Below are 17902 nucleotides of genomic sequence, written 5' to 3'. Positions count from 1 at the left end.
GGAGCCTACAGTTTATTCAAGCACAAACTCTGTGTCTGTTTGGTTTATAGGCTCTGCATTTTCATTTATATTTTAGACATTTAGTTGGCACGTGTTCCCAGAGTAACTTTTCTTCTTTTTATTCGTCTGCACCAGCGACAGCCAGGGCCGGAGGCATCATGTATTCAAGTGTCGGGTGCGTCCTTGCTTCCTCACATCATCAAGCCCCATTGTAAGGAATGTGATATCTGAGTAACACCTTCAGGGAATTTCTTTAAATGTGACACAAACATTCACTTGGACTCAAGGACGAACTGATCAGATTTTGGTGGTCAAAGGTCGTGGTCACTGTGATCTCACAAAACATGCTTTTGGCCATGACTCGCAATATTGAAAAATTATGCTAATCATAACAATTCAACGCAAATGTCTCATAGTATAAAATGATGAAGGGAGACGAAGATTTTATATCCAAAAGGTCAAAGGTCAACCTCAGTGCAACATTGTAATGTTCCGCAGAAACACTTCTGGCCATTATTCAATTCTGTAACTCAGGAAGGGGAAATACAACAGCGAGGCAGTAATTCTAGTTTTTGGCAAATGTCACTGACCGACTGACTGAGTGCTAGAGTTGAATGAGTGATGGAGCTGCATCATTGGTTAGCCAAATTTCGTGTGGCTGAATGATAAAGTTATGCCATTGGCTGGTTCCCAAGTGTTTGAGTTTCATCATTGGTCTTCCTCTTTCAAAATGATTTAGCACGAATAAGCAGTGTTGCTCACTTAACACCTTAGCTACTGGATTTCCAAACTTTTCAAACGTCTTTACTGACCCTTTTTCAAAAAAAGCACCCTAGCGACTTTTGGACCAACCTTAGCAGCTTCCTGTAGAAGAGAGTCCCCAGTAATGCCCCACGTGCACAAGGTCGAGCTTTCCCTCTGCAGACACGCCTCTCTATGCTGACCACATGTCAGCTGATGTGAATGAGCTTCTTACTTTAAGCAATCATTTTAAAAGTAAATATAACCAAAATGACAACACAGCTGATGTCTTTAACTCGTGGTGATTTTGTTAGACGATGTCTTTGTAATAAAGTCAGGAATCTAACGGTGCAGAGCAGCAGCATCTGCATTCAGCTGTATATATAACACTGTATATGTGAGCACAGAGAGTAGGAGATAAGCAAACCGATAAAGGGGTGAAACCAGCTGACATTAGGCAGAATGCAAGTAACCCATGATGTGGTCGAGCCATAGGTTATGACCTAGTCTTATTTCTTACTAACCAGGAATCCTAACCAGGTTTCTTGACAACAATGGATCAAAGAAGTTAAGAGTGTTTGAAATACACTTTTATCAATGCTCTCACAGAAAGTGTTGCGTTTCTATGGTGCTGTTGAGAATGCTGAATACACTTTAAAGTGACCTGATGCATTAGCTGTGTATATGACCTGCTATATATCAGTAATAGAAATCACAAGTGCTATAAAGGACACAATATACACATTTAAGAAAGTATAGATTCAGCTCCTGCTCCAGGTGGGCAGACATTTCCCATTAGTACTCAGTAAACCTAAAGTCAAGCAGTGACAGCTCTTATTAACTGATGCACATAATCGGTGGTGAATGCCATTCTTTCATTATTTCTGTATTAGACCTGTACTGTATGTGCTAAAGGATATATACACAATGAATAAAAAGGCAAAAGAAGATATGGAAAATGAAAACAGAATATCATCAGAGGAGATGAACATGTTTGAAGAGGACAGGGAGAGGAGTATGATGGTGACAGAAACTGGCAGATCAATTGCACAAAAGCAAATATCTACTTCATTTTGGGAGTAGTCTTTTTACAACGTGTAGACACTTTTGGTGACAGAAACAGATTTACGAATGGGAAAGAGCTCAATAAAGTTACAACGACACTGTCAGTGGTTTCATGTTCTCCATCATACCTTTCAAAAATATAAAGAAACATTATGTAACAGGTACCTAGATGTATTCCTACCTTCCCTTTTATCCATTTACCGGGACCTGACTGTGGTTACTGGTGTCCCCCTGAGCCACAGATGGACAGTTCCTACTGATGCCAACAAATAGCGGTAAATGAGTGAAGAGCCTGAATTCTAATAAACCACTGGAGGTGTGCTTTGGATAAAGATTAAGTTCCCAGGTCATCAGCGTTACAAGCAACTAAATGTAAAGGTCAGGGCATTATTGCATTCAGGAATAAATGATTTATTTATTTATTTACTTTAGCTTAGAGAGATGTCAAGTAGAGAATTCATTGGGAAGGAGATGGAGGTGATATACTACTTAGCCAGACATCGGTAATCAACCTTCCTGTTTATGGTCGCCAATGCTGAGCGCTGACTATTGACGGAGCTGCCAATATTGTGTTCTGACTGATCCCCTCCTGGGAATTTAAGGTAAATTACATCCCATTAATGACAAATTAATGACTATAAATTAAAAAAGTAATGGTGGCAATTACTGAGTCGTGTGCAAATGAGAAAAAGGCAACTTCACCAGGAATCTTGTTACAGTTGGGAAATGAAGGCAATATATAAATTCAAAATGTTGCCATCAGTAATGACTGCTCATTTAAAGGTTACAGTGTCATTTGTAGTGAAGAAAGAAATAGAGGGTAAGGACTATCAAAAATACATTTATTTACGTTACATGTCTATTTATTTGTTACAACTCATTTGCATTAGCAAATACGTACTGAAAGAAACAATTCCGACCGGATTACGTTCCTATTAACAGCATGAGAAATGTTAATTTATGTATTTTGCTAAGTAAGTTGCAAACACATTGATACTGAACATATCAATGACAATGAATTTGTTTTCTGCCAAAATATACTGCAGTAGAATATCCATTTGTAGGGACTGCAGCATTGTTAAACCTTTTAATGGTTTAGACACAGCACATTGGTAAGGTTACAGAAATATTGTGGTCTCACAGTGACTTCCGTTTGACAATGTGTTTACTTTAATTTAAAACCACAATCTCTCCATAAGCTTGACGAAAGTTCTTTTGTTGCCTAAACCCAAAGCAGAGACAGGACTGCGGATGCGAACTCCGGTCTGCGGTGTAACAGTCTTGCGCTTTGTACAGCTGCCGTCGACCCCAACCACCTCCTGGTGACTCCAGTGCCTGTGAAAGTAGTTGTGTAGAATATGAGCATAGTCTCCAGGAAACATCATTAGGGGCCATACCATCTGTTGTATAAAGAGGCAAGAGGCTGTGTGTCACACACTGCCATTACAAAGCCAATTGAGATGCAAATTTCAAATGGGCTGCACACATATACGCGTTGAAAATCCCAATAATATCTGCTTTTCCGACGTCTTACTCAGAAAATGATCAATTCAGATAATCGCCAAATTCGGAATATCCACAAGGAATATGTTGTTCACATAACCCATATCAAATTCCAATTATTGTCATTTCTGGAATAATAGTTAAATATCAATGTGCATGTAAATCTACTGTACCAGTCTGGCTATTTGTTTGGGGTTATTGTCATAATGCAAAAATGTTTTCTTATTGTATTTCAATAAGTTTGTAGCGAAAGAAACAGACTTTAAAGTGATAGTTTGTGTTATTTGACACATGTAGCATACACTTAAACTGATATTGTTTTTTGAGGTGGGCATGTTTTTAGGTGGGTAAAACAATTTTTTTTTTTCTGCATTCCCCATCCACAGCAATACATTACTCTGCATCTGTGCTGGTTCTCCCTGCTTCTCCAATCAGGAGCACGGTGAGCCAGACCTACCCCAGGTGATACACTGACTGTGGATAAATCAAATAACCCCAACTATCACTTTAAATCTTTTCCAGCAACATACAGGCATGTAATATATAAATTCTTGGCACAGTAAGTGATGAAGACTGAAAATAATATGAAAAAAATGTAGTTTGACCGTGGTTCAACATGCACTGACTGGGGAAAAGGTAACACAACACAGAGTTTGAAAAACTATCTCAGGATGATTACAGTTTATTTGATTTCTATGTGATTAAGGAACTTTAGAGTTAAATATGCATTAGCTACCAGCTTTGGAATAGTTTCAAATAATAAGACCGTCGCCCTCATCTGTACAAATTAGATGTCTGGTTCTGTATTCTTTCAAGTGGAAATCTAGCTCAACCAATAAAACATTCAAGTAATTCACATTCAAGGTAACATGCTGAACTACAGGGGCTGTTGGGGATTGTCTTGTATGCGTGTTAGCTTCCGCACTAACACAGAGAAAAGTCAATAGTTGAGATGTGAAGGGCAAGTCAGTGAGCTGGGGAAACGTTTGGGAAGAAATTTCCTTTCAGTGAGATTTACCACACTCTGGTTTCCTTGTGAGACATTTCCTACCTTTATTTATAATTGTTGAGAAAAGAAAAGATGGCTGCTTCCTGATGATCATTTCAGCTGCAATATCTCTCTCCCTCACACTTTCCTGTATATCTGCTGTCAGGGGTGGCAGTGCACTACAATAGAAGATAAATGAGAGAAAGACAAGCACAGAGATGAGAGACAAAGATTTATGCTTCAACATTCCCCGTTGCTCAGTCACACGGGCTATTTTCAGACACCACACACAAACACACATGTGAACTAACAATGTGTCATTACAACCTAATGCCATAATATGTTTGCTATGCCCTCCCACAATGCCTTGCTCTGTTGGCCAACCCCATTTACTGGTCTGCATATAAACAAACAAAAACAACATCTTTGTGAGTTGGTGCGTGCGCGTGCGTGTGTAGATGCGTATTTGTGTTGAGTTCTGTGTGTGTGTATTCTTATGTAAGCATGCAGCCTCCTCTTGCCTCGAGGATGATGATAGAAAGTGTTTGTCATCCTCCCACCTCTCTCTATCTCTCTCGTTCCCGCTCCCTTTCTGCATCCATTCAAATCAAATGTGCTTTACTGGCATGGCAGAAACATTTCCTGGGTAACACAACTGTGTCGTCATACACAAATGGCTAATTAATTATGAATTTCAAACGCACATCGACAGCGATGTAAGCAGTGGGTTTGTTCCTCAAACAGTGTCACACAATGCGAGATGTTAAGCTCCCCGCACAGTTGTGCAGGACTGGAGAGTGGAGGCAAGCGAATGATCCTACAGGCTGTCTGTGACACTGCAGTGCCTCCACACAGCCACTAGGAGAGAGACAAGCCAGGTGTTAGTGAATGACTGTGATTGATGTGCAAAAAAACTACAACCTTTATTGAAATAAGCACTTTATTACACTAATATTTTTGCATAAATCAAGCATAATGTGATGTCTCAAACTGCGGAGCTTTCAGCTGTTAGATTTATGGAGGAGGAAATAGTCCCACTTTGTGAAAGTCAGCCTTTGTCAAATGAGGGAGTCCATTAGGCACTTACCCTTATTTGGTGCAGCCACTTCCGAGCAATTTGCTGTCACATTTCCCAAACTGACCAATCACAGAAGAGGTGCAAGTTAAACTGGGTGATAATATTTTTTACGACGGCAGATACTGAGGAGAACCACGAGAATGTAACAGATGGTTTTTCATGGGAAATGTGTCACCACACACCATTGAAGTTAGCTGCTTAAATGACACCAGCCTTTTTCATCAGCGCATGATGCAGATTTGGGAATGTCTAGATTAAAAGCAACTAATAACAATTATATGCTACAGTGTGTAATATGAGAGGCATTGCTTGTAATGATGACCCTACAGAGAAGTGTTATGTATCTGCAGCTTTGTAGTTGATTTCAGCTCATTCTTTAGCTGTCCTTTGTGGCGGCATAAAGACATTTTAGCAGCACCTAATAGACAGCAACAGTTAGCATTTAGCATTTAGCAGCTAAAGAGTTAGATATTTCCCTAAGGAGTTGGTAGAGACCAAAAAGGAGCTAAAAGAGAGTGGATATTGGACTTATTCACCAGGCAGCCAGAAAGCCAGAGTCCAAATGGATGCTTATGTTGCTGAATGTGTAGATGAGCAAACAAGTTCGCCTTATCAACTTAAAAGATGGTGAAATGTTAGTGTTGCTTGTTTCTGCTGCCCCCTGGTGGCCAGAAAAATCAGTTTGAAGGTTTGAAAATAATATAAAGTAACCAATACAAACTAGTTGTTTAGCATTTTCCATTTCCAATTTTATGTTACTATCAAAATACCAGTTTTGTACATTTGCTTATGTGAAATATGTATAGATTATATTAGTTAAACTGTGCCATTACAAATAATTGACTTTTCAAAAGTTTGCTTCAAATCCTCTGGACACTTGAATGGACATGGTGTCCTCTCTTGTCCTTGTCTCGTTCTCTCTCTGTCAGTCTTATATGATCTCTTTTCTCTACTACTCTATTTCAGTCCATTACTGTCACTATCTGTCTCTCATATATTCTAATATAAAACAGCCTGACCCAATTTAGACTACTTAAATAAATTTTTCATTGCCCGTTCCCAGTTCATGATTAATACTTTTTTCACCCTAGAGAGCCCATTATGAAAATAAACCCTCACTGTGTATCTCTAGTAGTCTTTTTAGTCAATTCAGTTTAGCCAATTTATATTCAGTCACATTTTCATGAATTTCTCAGTTCTCCTTTTCTTAACTTCAGTGTTTTTTTCATGAGAGCTACAGTACATGCTGATTATCAGATATTCTTACTCACTGAGGCTGTCATCCCTTATGCTTTATGCTTAGTTTGTTCATAATTGCACACTTGTTTTTTTTTCTCCCGATGGGCTTTAAACTGCTTAAAATAGGCTGCATTCACATATATTTACATTTACAGTACACAGTATTTATAGCAGATGCAGAATATGTAGGTCTGTTAGTGGATTGGGGGCATTTACAGGTCAACAAACTGTTAAGGGCCACATTCATTTACTACAAAATTGTGTATACTGTGACCTGATGGCCGAGTGGTACTATATCACTTGAGCATAATGAGCCTTGAGTCCCTGATTCGACTCCTTACTGTAGTGTCTCACCTCACTCTCTCTCCTGAATTTCCTGTCTCTCTCCACTTTCTCTGTCAAGTAAAGGCACAAAACAATGCCTCCAAGAAAATACCCAAAATACCATTTTCTAATACAATCGCTTTGATCAATTCCAGATTTAAAGCTGATTTAAGCCTCTGAAAATTAAATCTCAATGCAATGAATTAGAACTAGTTACAGTCAAAGTTTGAAATCAATCTGAATACTTGTTGTATACTCAGAAAAGCAGCGGAAAGGAGTGTACACACAATATTCAGTGATGCCAAAACACTGCCACACAAGCCACGCACATACGAATGTTATCCTGTCCAAATAGTCAGTCCAGAATCCCTATTCCTATACTATCAAAGTTGAAATATCTCTAGAATCTGTGTGGGAGTGAATTGTGTGGGGACCTGTGGGTGTTTTCTTGTGTGAATGAGACAGGAAGATGCAGAATTGTGAGTGAATGCGGAGTATGTTTGGCAGATTCGGTCTCAGAAGGGACTTGGGCGGTGTTTCCATCTGTATATTAAAAATGCCAAATCTGCTTTGTGCTTCCCCAAGTGTAAATGTGTATCAGAACAAAATGTATTTGTAACGACAGGACAGATTAATGGGATTTTTGTTTTGTGGTACAGAAATGGAACATATCGCACCCTCATCTTTACGCTTCTAGCATGTGAATGTATCTCTGCGATGTGGCAGTTTGGATGACGGGGTGAAAAAAAAAACGGTGCCATTTTATTAACATCAAACACTTCTATGCCTCTGAGAGGATTAAAACGTCTGTGGCAGGAAAATGATCACTTGTGACTCTAAGAAGGCCCTCACTGTGCTCCGTCGTTTCTGTGTTCGATACGAGGAAGTAAAACGACACAGAAGCTTTGGGTTGTTCACCGCAGTGTTACAGAAGACGTTGTTGTTCTGTACAACCAACATCTCACGAGGCATTTTCACACCTGTTTGGTTTGCAGCAGTCATTTTAACCCTGGAGAGGTTTGTTTGGGTGTATGGTAGAGCTGTAATCACAGTGAGACCTTGCTGAGACGCTGGGTTTGTTGGTACATTTCCTCGCAAAACCTTTGGAGCTTTTTTTTTTTTGGATTGAAAAGTGTGATCTACTGCAGCTGTAGAAAACAGAGAGCATTATGGGTTCAATGACACACTACTGGATTTTGTTGTAGCAACTTAATTGCGCCTGTGAATCCCAATGTATCGAAGCTTAACTGCGTAAAATATACTCTTGGCTTCTCTTCTTGTGTTTTTTTTTTTTTTTTTTTACTGTGTTATAACCACAAACAGTGAATGAACATTTGCTTTAACAGCGCACACTGAATCTATGTGGACTGTGCCAGTGTATAGTGTATATGTGTTTGTTATACCTAATATTTTCTGACCAAGATAAAACTTTTCAATTCGAGTCGACCCTGCAACTCTGAACAGTAAAGCCAGGTACCAAAAATGAATGGATGAAATTGGAGTGGACCCGTCTTTGCTTCGATCCCTTTCTTTCCATTCTCCTGCATTCACACCACCCTCTATGTTTTGAACTTCAGGCTTGTAGTCCTCAGTTGCTTCTTGTTTGTGTGCGGTTGAGATCGCAGTGTGTCTGTTTTTCAAGCAAAAGCTAAACGCCAAAATCCCAAACCAGTTTTTTATCAAAAGAATGCGGCATTTCAAAAGGGATTCAGTCGTCTCATACTACACTCTAGCAAAGGCTAAACCTGTGACGAATGCTTCTTTTGTGCATCTGTTTTGTGCACCCAGCTAAAACACACACCAGGCACAAAGCCTGTTAACCTTAAGAGAGCATTGCAGAGGATCAGTGCACGGCCCTAGAGCTGTACTTATGGCTGTAAACAATGATTATTACTTACCAGCTACACATTATACATGTTACAGCTGTGTGCATGTAGGTTCTGTTGTATATGGGACATTACTTGGAATATTGTGGGCTGTATTGATCAAGTCTACAGTGAGAAAACGCCATGAGAACATGGAAGTGCAAAAATGATTGTTTAACAATCAGGAGAGTCTAATAAGAGGAAGAAAAGAGTGAGAGATTTAAAGAAGAGTGGAATTTATGGTGAACAGAAGGCGCTCAGTCCTCGGCAGGAAGTGGATCACCATGATCCGTAGGGGTAAGGTGCTTCCAATTAGAGGAAACTTCCCCCGGAGCCAAGACACTGGTGGTGGTGGTGGTGGTGGTGATGAGCAATGGAAATCAAAGATAGGAACATCTTCATAAGAGGGAAACTTCTGATCGGATGGTTCGATTTGAGATGGGCAGGCATCCGCAGATGAGGTGGTGGAGGTGCGGCACATAATCTTCACGGTGCCGAAATGACAGCGGAATGACAGCAGAGAGCGAGAACACAGTTTGACAGCTTACGAGTGATTGGCTAAAGGCCAGAGTGTCAGGTTGTGATTGGATGAAGGCGAGAATGAGCTGGTGGAGCTTAGAGATAGCCGGCATTGTGCCAATCACCTACACACTAACGTCAACAAGGCAACCCATCAAATAGTTTAACGGTGAATCAAAGACGCTAACCTACTCGTGGTGCGAAACGAAAAGTCCAGGAAACATGAATCTCTGCGCAAAAGTTCTCGGTATCCATTCAATATTTGTGTAGTTGCTTCGCTCTGCATAGGAGTCAACACACCACCGTTTCCATCCCTACACTGCTACTGTATCTAAAAAGTATTTTATGTTAGTTAATTTCCTGTAGCCCATGACGTGCACTCTTCTGTCAGTACCAGAGTGCAGCTTAGATGGCGTAATGCTGTTGAAATAGCTTCAAGCTTGAGACTTTATCCCATCGTATGACATATGTACTGTTTAACATCTTAAAAGATAAGTTATGTATTTTAATGGCGCCACCACTCTTCGATCGCTCATAAAACAATGAGCTCAGAAACCGTTTTACATCAGATCCTCTTCAGCAGCGCTGATATAGGCACTCGTGTGCGTTTTGAGGGATAGTGATAGTAATGTTATGCCATAGAAATTGTCCTGTGAACACGATATCATCTGATAGCCTGTGATGGATGCACTCTGGCGTGTTGTGAAAAATAGTGCTGTGATGTAATGGTGCGGAAATAGCGTTGTAGACCAGATATTACACAGCACCCCCCATGAATCAGGCACTTAAAGTACCACTGGTAGGCTCTTACTGCCAAGATCTCCTGTTACACATCTTTCTCTCATTCTCTTTTTTTTTCTTTCGCTGCTCCCAGTCATATACATAATGCATGAATCAATACTCAAGTAGTCCATGTTTGTCTTGATGTATATCTAATGTATACTGCTGTGTGTGTGCACTGTCATATATGTATATATGTGCGTTTGTGTTTAGGGTTTTAAGAGTGTGTGTGTGTGCGTGTGTGTCCATCTGTGTGTTCTCTCATTCCACTGCAGACTGACCTTGGCGGTGATCGTCTCATATTCCTGGCGGCTCATGTGCACCTATAAATCATCCGGCTGGCTGTATCTGCCTTTGATTGGTTTGATTTCATCCATTAAGTTCAGTTCAGTCATGAAAGGAAGGTGGTGACGGGGGGGGGCAGGTTAAAGAAGGATTCCTCAGCCTCAACGCAATGAAAAAATGCATGTGCAAAATGACTCGCAAGTCAGTGTAAAGTAAAGTGGATGGATTGGAAGTGACGGTTCACTAAAAACCTAAAAACCTCTCCCTTGAGCGGTGATGATCTCGTATTGGATAGCAAGTCTAACAAAGCATGGGAGGTTTCTTTTTCTTTTCTTTGTTTTAGCCTTTTCAAAAGCACACACACAATATATTTGGCTTCTGATTTGAATGCAAAACACCCATGCAGATGAGAGTCCAGTTTCTGTTGTTGGGATTCATTTTACTTGTCTGCTTGTGTGTGTATTTGTGTGACTGTGTCGCCGGTTGGTTGCTCATGTGATTATATAGGCACGTTGTGGGTTTTCAGGGCTTTGTTTGTGTGTGTGTGTGTGTGTGTGTGTGTGTGTGTGTGTGTGATGAGTGTGCGTGTGCTCAGTGCAGCAGTCTTAAAGTGAACTAATTGAATAAAGAGTAATTGCGATGTATTTAGGCAGCTGCTGACCCCTGTTGTTCAAGTGGGTAAAGCCATTAGCTTAAGCATAAGGTTTACTCCGGTGGACACACGGACAAACAGAGCCAGAGAGTGGCAGCTACAGGAAGGCAGCGGGTTTGTTAAGTGGCTTGGGCATTGGTGCTTTTTTGTTATGCATTAGATGCTGGTACAAACAACCAAGGTACATGCTTGAAGGCACAGAAGACCATGTAAACTATTAATTTGCTTGAAAAAAATAAAAAGGAGCTAAAAGGTTTTCCAGCGGCCAGAGCGATATACTATAATCTCCATGCCGTGAATTAGAATTTGTGCAGCGAGTGTAAAAAACACTTTGTCTTTGACTGTCTGAAATCCTTTCTTAATATGTGCAGTACGTCAAGCACATCGCCCGTCAATACTGAGGTGCTTTAATGAGTGAAATCAACAAAAGGATTCAAACATTTTTTTGGTTAACAGTGTCCCAAATGCTTTGTATTGTATCACATTAGAAATAAACACACACAAACACTCCCAGTATGCCATTTAAAGGCCCCACAGAAATGATTTGACCTCATAAATAAAGTAAATGATTAGAAAACACGGGTTGTTGTTTCACATTCAGTGAAGCGACAGTTAAGAAAACAATCACACCACAATGGCTTTCAATAAAATCACATATTTATACCTGTATATGCATACATATTATTTTATTTTCAATGTTTTGGGGTGGGCATTTGTACGCCATTATTTGATGAGGGGACAGTGAAGATGGACTGGAAATGTGGGAGAAGAGAGTAGGGGAATGAGGGGAAACCTCATCTTTTAAACCTACAGGTTTACGGAAATACATGAAAATTTCAACATTTACAATTTCCTTTAAATCCAAATCCCTTTTTTAAAAGGACGATTCAATCCCAGATATAAGTAAGAAAGCCAAAATTACCTGTGCAGTTATAAACTACTATAAGGTTGAGAGACAAAAGATGTTTTCTTGTAATTCAGTTTAACGGAACCTTTAAAGTGTGGTGGTTGGGTTATCATTTTTCTCTACCATTGCATCACAGATTATCCTTTTGAAGTTGGATTAAGTATAGGAGATGTATAGGATGTATAAAAGAATTAAAATGAGACACGTTATCTGTACATGTATTTACGACAATCCGCATTCAATCAGCAATCCTATAATAATAATCCTATTTTATAACAAATATCAAATATTATCTTAATCTTTGTATGACATATTCCATAATAGCTGAGTAAAATATAACAGAGCAAATGCTCCATGTCAAACGAACTGATGGAGAGTAGTAGTAGTAGTAGTGCAGTAGTGCAGTAGAATAATCTCATGTTACTATATTCTGCTGCAACCAGCAGGAATCCAACAAATGAAGGAAAAATCTGCATGAGCTTCTGTATTTCAAATATCCGTACAGTCATCGAAAAAGAAATGCTGTGAGACAGACGCTGTTATGAAATCCAGTATCTGTAATGATCTAATTTTCGATGTCACTTAAATCTGTTGAGGTTGTAGTTCACTGTGGGTTTTGCAGCTGTTTGAACAGTTGAATGTTTCAGTAAACAATGTCTCTCTTCTGAACAAGAGCACAGCGCTCTGAGACTGTTGGAGAACACTTTAACTTATGAAGTGTTTTCCTAACTCTGACATGACTAATCTATTTTAACAGCACAAGTACCATAGGAAACTACCTGACACTCCTCAACAAAGAGGCCTGCAAACCGCTGGATGACACTTTAGGAAGACAGAGTAGTTTCCTATGTTTGCTGCCATGTTCATGTCATGTGGTAAATATAGTGGCTACAAGGTTTCTACTTCTCAATACTGTTCACATCAGTCAGTCAGAGATGAATACCCTTATAAAAGGCACTTCTTCTCTTCAGCTTTCAGTTGTAAGAATAACCAGAAAATACTTTTCCATCTTAAATGCCCCATTATATAAAGTGAGATTTCTATGTCTTTTTTGATTATAAATCAGGTCTAGTATCAAAGCGCTCAGTCCACAGAGAAATGTACACAGCCTGTATTCAGGAGCTGAGCCGCTGCCCCACCCACTATCCAACCTTGCAGGATTTAGGAGTGGTTACCTGAAATCTGCTTTATTTTTATTTGATCACTCAGAAAACAGTCAGCCAATCAGAAGAGAGGCTCAGAGCCTGCTCTCTCCAGCCAATCAGAGGAACGGCTCAGAGCCCTCTTCTGATTGGCTCACAAACCTGTGGTTGCTAGAACTCCAAAGAGAAGACTGAGAGAGGAGATGTAAAAGAACATTGAGATGGTTTTTGATGCTTAAAACCACATGTATATTTTCTTACGGATATCAACACGTCAAATAAAACACTGGAAAGGTGCAAAATATGGGACCTCTAACTGTAACACCTTATTTAACTTTTCCCCTTTAAATAGCTTCAATGTTGAAATATTTCACACCTTGTAACACCATATATTCTGTTCAGCTTGTTCCAACTCTTCATTGAGGCAATGTGATCTTAACACTGCAACCCAAGATCCCCTGTGGTTTTGCCATACAGAAAAATAAATTTTAGAATATCCTTCATCCAAAATCAGTAAGTCTGGAATTTAATAGGAAACTTTGGGAAGTCCAACAGAACTTGAAAGAATTATTTATATAGGTTTAAACACAGTTCGTAATGACTTGACCCACTAGACCCACCATGGGCCTGTTGTTGTGTCACTTCACATCTGACTAGCTTAGCTGCCATTTAGCAAAGATTCGGCTGAAATCCAGCTAAACGACAGGAAAAAGTTACTCTATAACTGTATCAGCCCAGCAACTCTTTCAGAGGAACGTTATATAGTAATGCTGTTCATGCACTTGCAAAATGGAAATAAGGCAATATGGTTTCAGCATTCTGATTTTCCAGTTCAGCCGACCACATCACAAACTGCTGAAGATGGACTTTAGAAATACCACTGGATCAATTTATAGTGCATGTTTTATATTATATAGATTACTTGCAGTCATTTTGTCAGTCAAAAACAAATGTAAATCCTACAACTCTCTTCCCTCACAATCTGCAGTATCAGTAAGCTGTCAGATATATTAGCTTGAATTCAAATTACATTGGTAATTAGTCGTAGAATACATCTTTTCTGTGTTATAGCCTCAGGTTACTGAATAATTCTGTAGCCCTGTCTCTAAAGTCAAAAATGAATTAAGCACCTTTTAAGTGTAATTACACAATGATGCAGTTTTATCCAAATCATTGGGATTTAGCAGATTAAGTAATTTTTTTCTCGACAACACAAGTTCAAACCTGCCTGAAACCTTTAACCACAGCTAAGCTAATGACATAAGATTTAGAGAAATCCCTACATAACTGTTTACCACAGCTTCCAACATGGAAATACAGGAAAATAAAATGAAATTGCCTGATTTTTATTTACTTAACTGTATCGTTTCCTATAAAACACATGACCTCAAATGTATCACCGGCTAGCTGGCTGTGCATTAAGTGTGAAAAATCTGATCAGGAGCAACAAGTCCAATGAAATCTTCAATCGCGGCTTCTTGGCAGCTTCAAAAGAGTTTGAATGTGTGAATACTTCCAAGCCGTCGCTTTTAACTGCCAAGCCGTTCCACTGGTTATCCCCCTTGAGATTTGAATGCAGCCTAAGCTCAGTTTCAGTATATGGATCGTGTGGAGAATCCATTCGAGTCGGCCAAGAAGCCAGTTGTTCATCAGTGAGCGAGCCGGGGGGGGGTGAAACTGGCTTTATGGCAGACCTTCGGGGAACTGGGGTATCAGTGTGGAAGGCTTTCAAAGAGGTGGATCAAGCAGGCTGCACATGTGTGAAACAGAATCGTATTTTACACACCACTACAAACAGAGCTTAATTTGTCTTCCTTACCCATAATCCCGCTGGTTAATTCGCCATTCCATTTGATTCCACCGGTCCCGCGTCTCACCTCGCACTACACCGAGTCACTAACTTGTGTTTGGAGGAGTTTGTGTGAAAATGATCATTTCCACATGTTTTACTTATATCCCAAACATCCTCTCCTATACAGCGAATGTTCAATGTAGTTTTAGCGCCGTGTATAAGCGTAACAATGTGACGCCGGCATCATCTGTGCCACCTCGTCTCCTTGCGCTAAATGAAATTCGTCCCCGCTCCCCCCTCTTCCTGTCACACCTCAGCACTCATTTTAATTAGCTCCTTCTCTGATCTTTCTTTTTTTCCTCTCTCCCTCTCTGATAATTCTCCCTCGAATCCTTTCCATTTCTCTGTCTCTCTCACTCATTCACTCTCATTACAGTCATTTCTCAGTCTAATTAATGAGCTGATATCTGCTTTCGTGTCACAAGGGTCATGAGCTCTCTTTCTCTCTCTCTCTCTCTCTCTCTCTCTCTCTCTCTCTCCCCCTCCCTCTCTCCCTCTCTCTATGTAGCACAAGTGCATATGAGTCATCCGGCACTCTATTTAGCTGCTGCTCTGTCTTTCTGCTCCTCTTTCTCTGAACTCAAATAGAGAGGGAAAGAAAAGCAGGGATCGTATGACCTCCGACATCGCCGCAGATTTCAGCTCAGTAATTACACCAAGAAATGAAAGAGATATATAGAGAGAGGACCGCAAAGTTAGAGCGGAGACAGGTGAATGGCTTCTTAGTCAGACCTGGGTAGTGATTTGATATAATATGAATATGTAGCACTTATATCAACCTGCAGCAGAGTGTTATCACACTGACTCAATTAAGATAGCGACAGGGAAAGTAATAATGACTGAAACTGATACTAAATTGATTTCCAAACACCCTGTGATCATGTAGCAGGCATTATACTGTCCTATGTTGCAAAGTCCAGTCAGCTGACACCCAACCATTACAGCAACTGTATTTGTCTAGATCGGGTTTACTGGTTTGCAGCATTAAAGGATAAGGCTGGTCATATTTATATTTTTCCTATCGTAAATAAATCCAACAAAAAGACCAAAACTACCAATATGTGTATCTTAATGATAGTTTTTTCATCTATTTCTATTGATTTATGTCTTCTTGTGCTCAGTTTGTGTCTCTTTGCAGTTGTTATTTTGTGTCTTTGTAGTCTTTCCTCATCTTTATGATCTCTAATCTAATAACATGTGTGGCCTGTGTATGCAAAGCCTGATATAGCTTATTCCTCTCTGCCACAGAGCTCTGCTGCTGTTCCAAATCTGTTCAAAATATCAACCACACCACTGCTCTGGGTCACATGTTCCTTCAATGCAGCTAACGTGATGTTTATAGTTTATTTTTAGGCGGTCCCACATACGCTGCCATAAATACTCTGTTGCATCAAATGTATTACATTTTTTTTCAAAATAATTTCTATAGGGTGCATTTATTCATAATTCTTGTTTATCATTCATGTCTTTGGAAATTGACCTGGGCCTGAGTCCCACAGACAGATTGTTGGCGATGTGTGCGAACATAAAAGATTTTACTTCTATGAACAACTTAAGTCTGGTAGTTCTTCTCCAAGAAATCTGCTCTGGCGAGAAAGGAAGAAGATGGTCAGGTTTATGTTTCCTGTTTGGAAAAGCTATAAGAACTGCAGGGTTAGCATGAGCAGTGGCAGCCGCCAGTGCAAAAAAACAAATCATATTAATGGCTTATAACTGATCTTCATCATTTTGACTTTTTATTTTACTTAGAAATGGTGCACTACACCACATTCCTTACATCATTCTCATTTCCTTCTTCTCCAGCTCACCTTTTTTATATGATGAAGTGTGAGAAACGTTCACTGAGGTAAAACCTCAACTTCTGTTTCACCTCCACCATATTTATGTGAGAGTGTGTGTGTGTGTGTGTGCGTGCACAGCTATGCTGCTGGGCAATGAATAACTAATAAACATCTCCCCTGGTTTGATTAGTGATACCTAAAAGTTGGTGGTGAGACATTTGGGTTCATTTAGTGAAGTCTGTTCATTAGCAGTTTTATCAGAGTTAGAATCTCTACACTTACGAAGTGTAATAACTGTGTATGTAATAAGGAATTCTATTGATATGACCAATATTTTAAGTGGTTCTTATCATCCTATCTACAATATAAACACTCAGCTTTCAATACAGCTCTCTGCGTTGAAAGTTGCATACAGTTTAGTTGATACAAAAGAAAGTTTAGTGTATGATAAATTGTCTATTAGTCAATTTTCCTTGCACTCCTGCCTGAAGACTTTGCAGAAACACTGGAAAGATATTAAAAGACCATGTTAATAAAATGGTGAATGTGTTTCTATCCATTTCTTGTTTTGTTTTTTGTTTTGTTTTTTGCAGTATCTTATTTCCAGTATGGCTTCATCTCCATTTCTCTCTTTGTGTCCGTCTGTCTCATTTTTCAGGTGTTGTGTCCAGGTGGGGTGGTTACCATGGAGAGGCTGTTGCTGTGTGTGATGCTGGCAGTTGCCATGGCAGTGAGGGCACAGATCTGCCCAAAGCGCTGCGTATGTCAGATCCTGTCGCCCAACCTGGCAACCCTCTGCGCCAAGAAAGGTCTGCTCTTTGTACCACCGAACATTGACAGGCATACTGTGGAGCTACGGCTGGCTGACAACTTTGTCACAAGGTAACAGTCACCTCCATGATGCTATTAACAACATTAGTATTTTCTACCACTCACTCTGCAAGTGATACTGCTATTGTTACTACCCTACTGAAGTTTTTACTTTTTAGATAGTGTTCATATAGAAATTAAAGGTCCAATATTTTATACTTTTTATGTGTTTTATTTGAAGTGTTGATATCCTTAAGAAGATATATTAGAAGAACCATCTCAATGTAGTTGTACATGTCCTCTCTCAGGCTTCTCTCTGGAGCTCTAGTAACAACAGGTCGGTGAGCCAATCAGAAGAGACGAGGCTCAGA

General features: G+C 39.7%; 1 protein-coding gene across 2 annotated transcripts in view; it reads left to right on the top strand.

The window, feature by feature from the left end:
- Positions 1-17902, top strand: part of lrfn5a (leucine rich repeat and fibronectin type III domain containing 5a) — a 115480-nt gene that overhangs the window by 73511 nt on the left and 24067 nt on the right. For both annotated transcript variants that reach the window (XM_023431589.2, XM_087170006.1), the window contains one exon: positions 17380-17603. In XM_023431589.2, the coding sequence (XP_023287357.1) occupies positions 17407-17603 (197 nt within the window). In that variant the 5' untranslated portion in view covers positions 17380-17406. The remainder of the gene's footprint in view (positions 1-17379; positions 17604-17902) is intronic.

Source organism: Seriola lalandi, unplaced genomic scaffold (assembly GCF_002814215.2).
Source record: "Seriola lalandi dorsalis isolate HSWRI2012SDOR001 ecotype SW California unplaced genomic scaffold, Sedor1 jcf7180002054925, whole genome shotgun sequence".
NCBI classification, from domain to species: Eukaryota; Metazoa; Chordata; class Actinopteri; order Carangiformes; family Carangidae; genus Seriola; species Seriola lalandi.
This window is presented reverse-complemented; position numbering and strand designations above follow the sequence as displayed.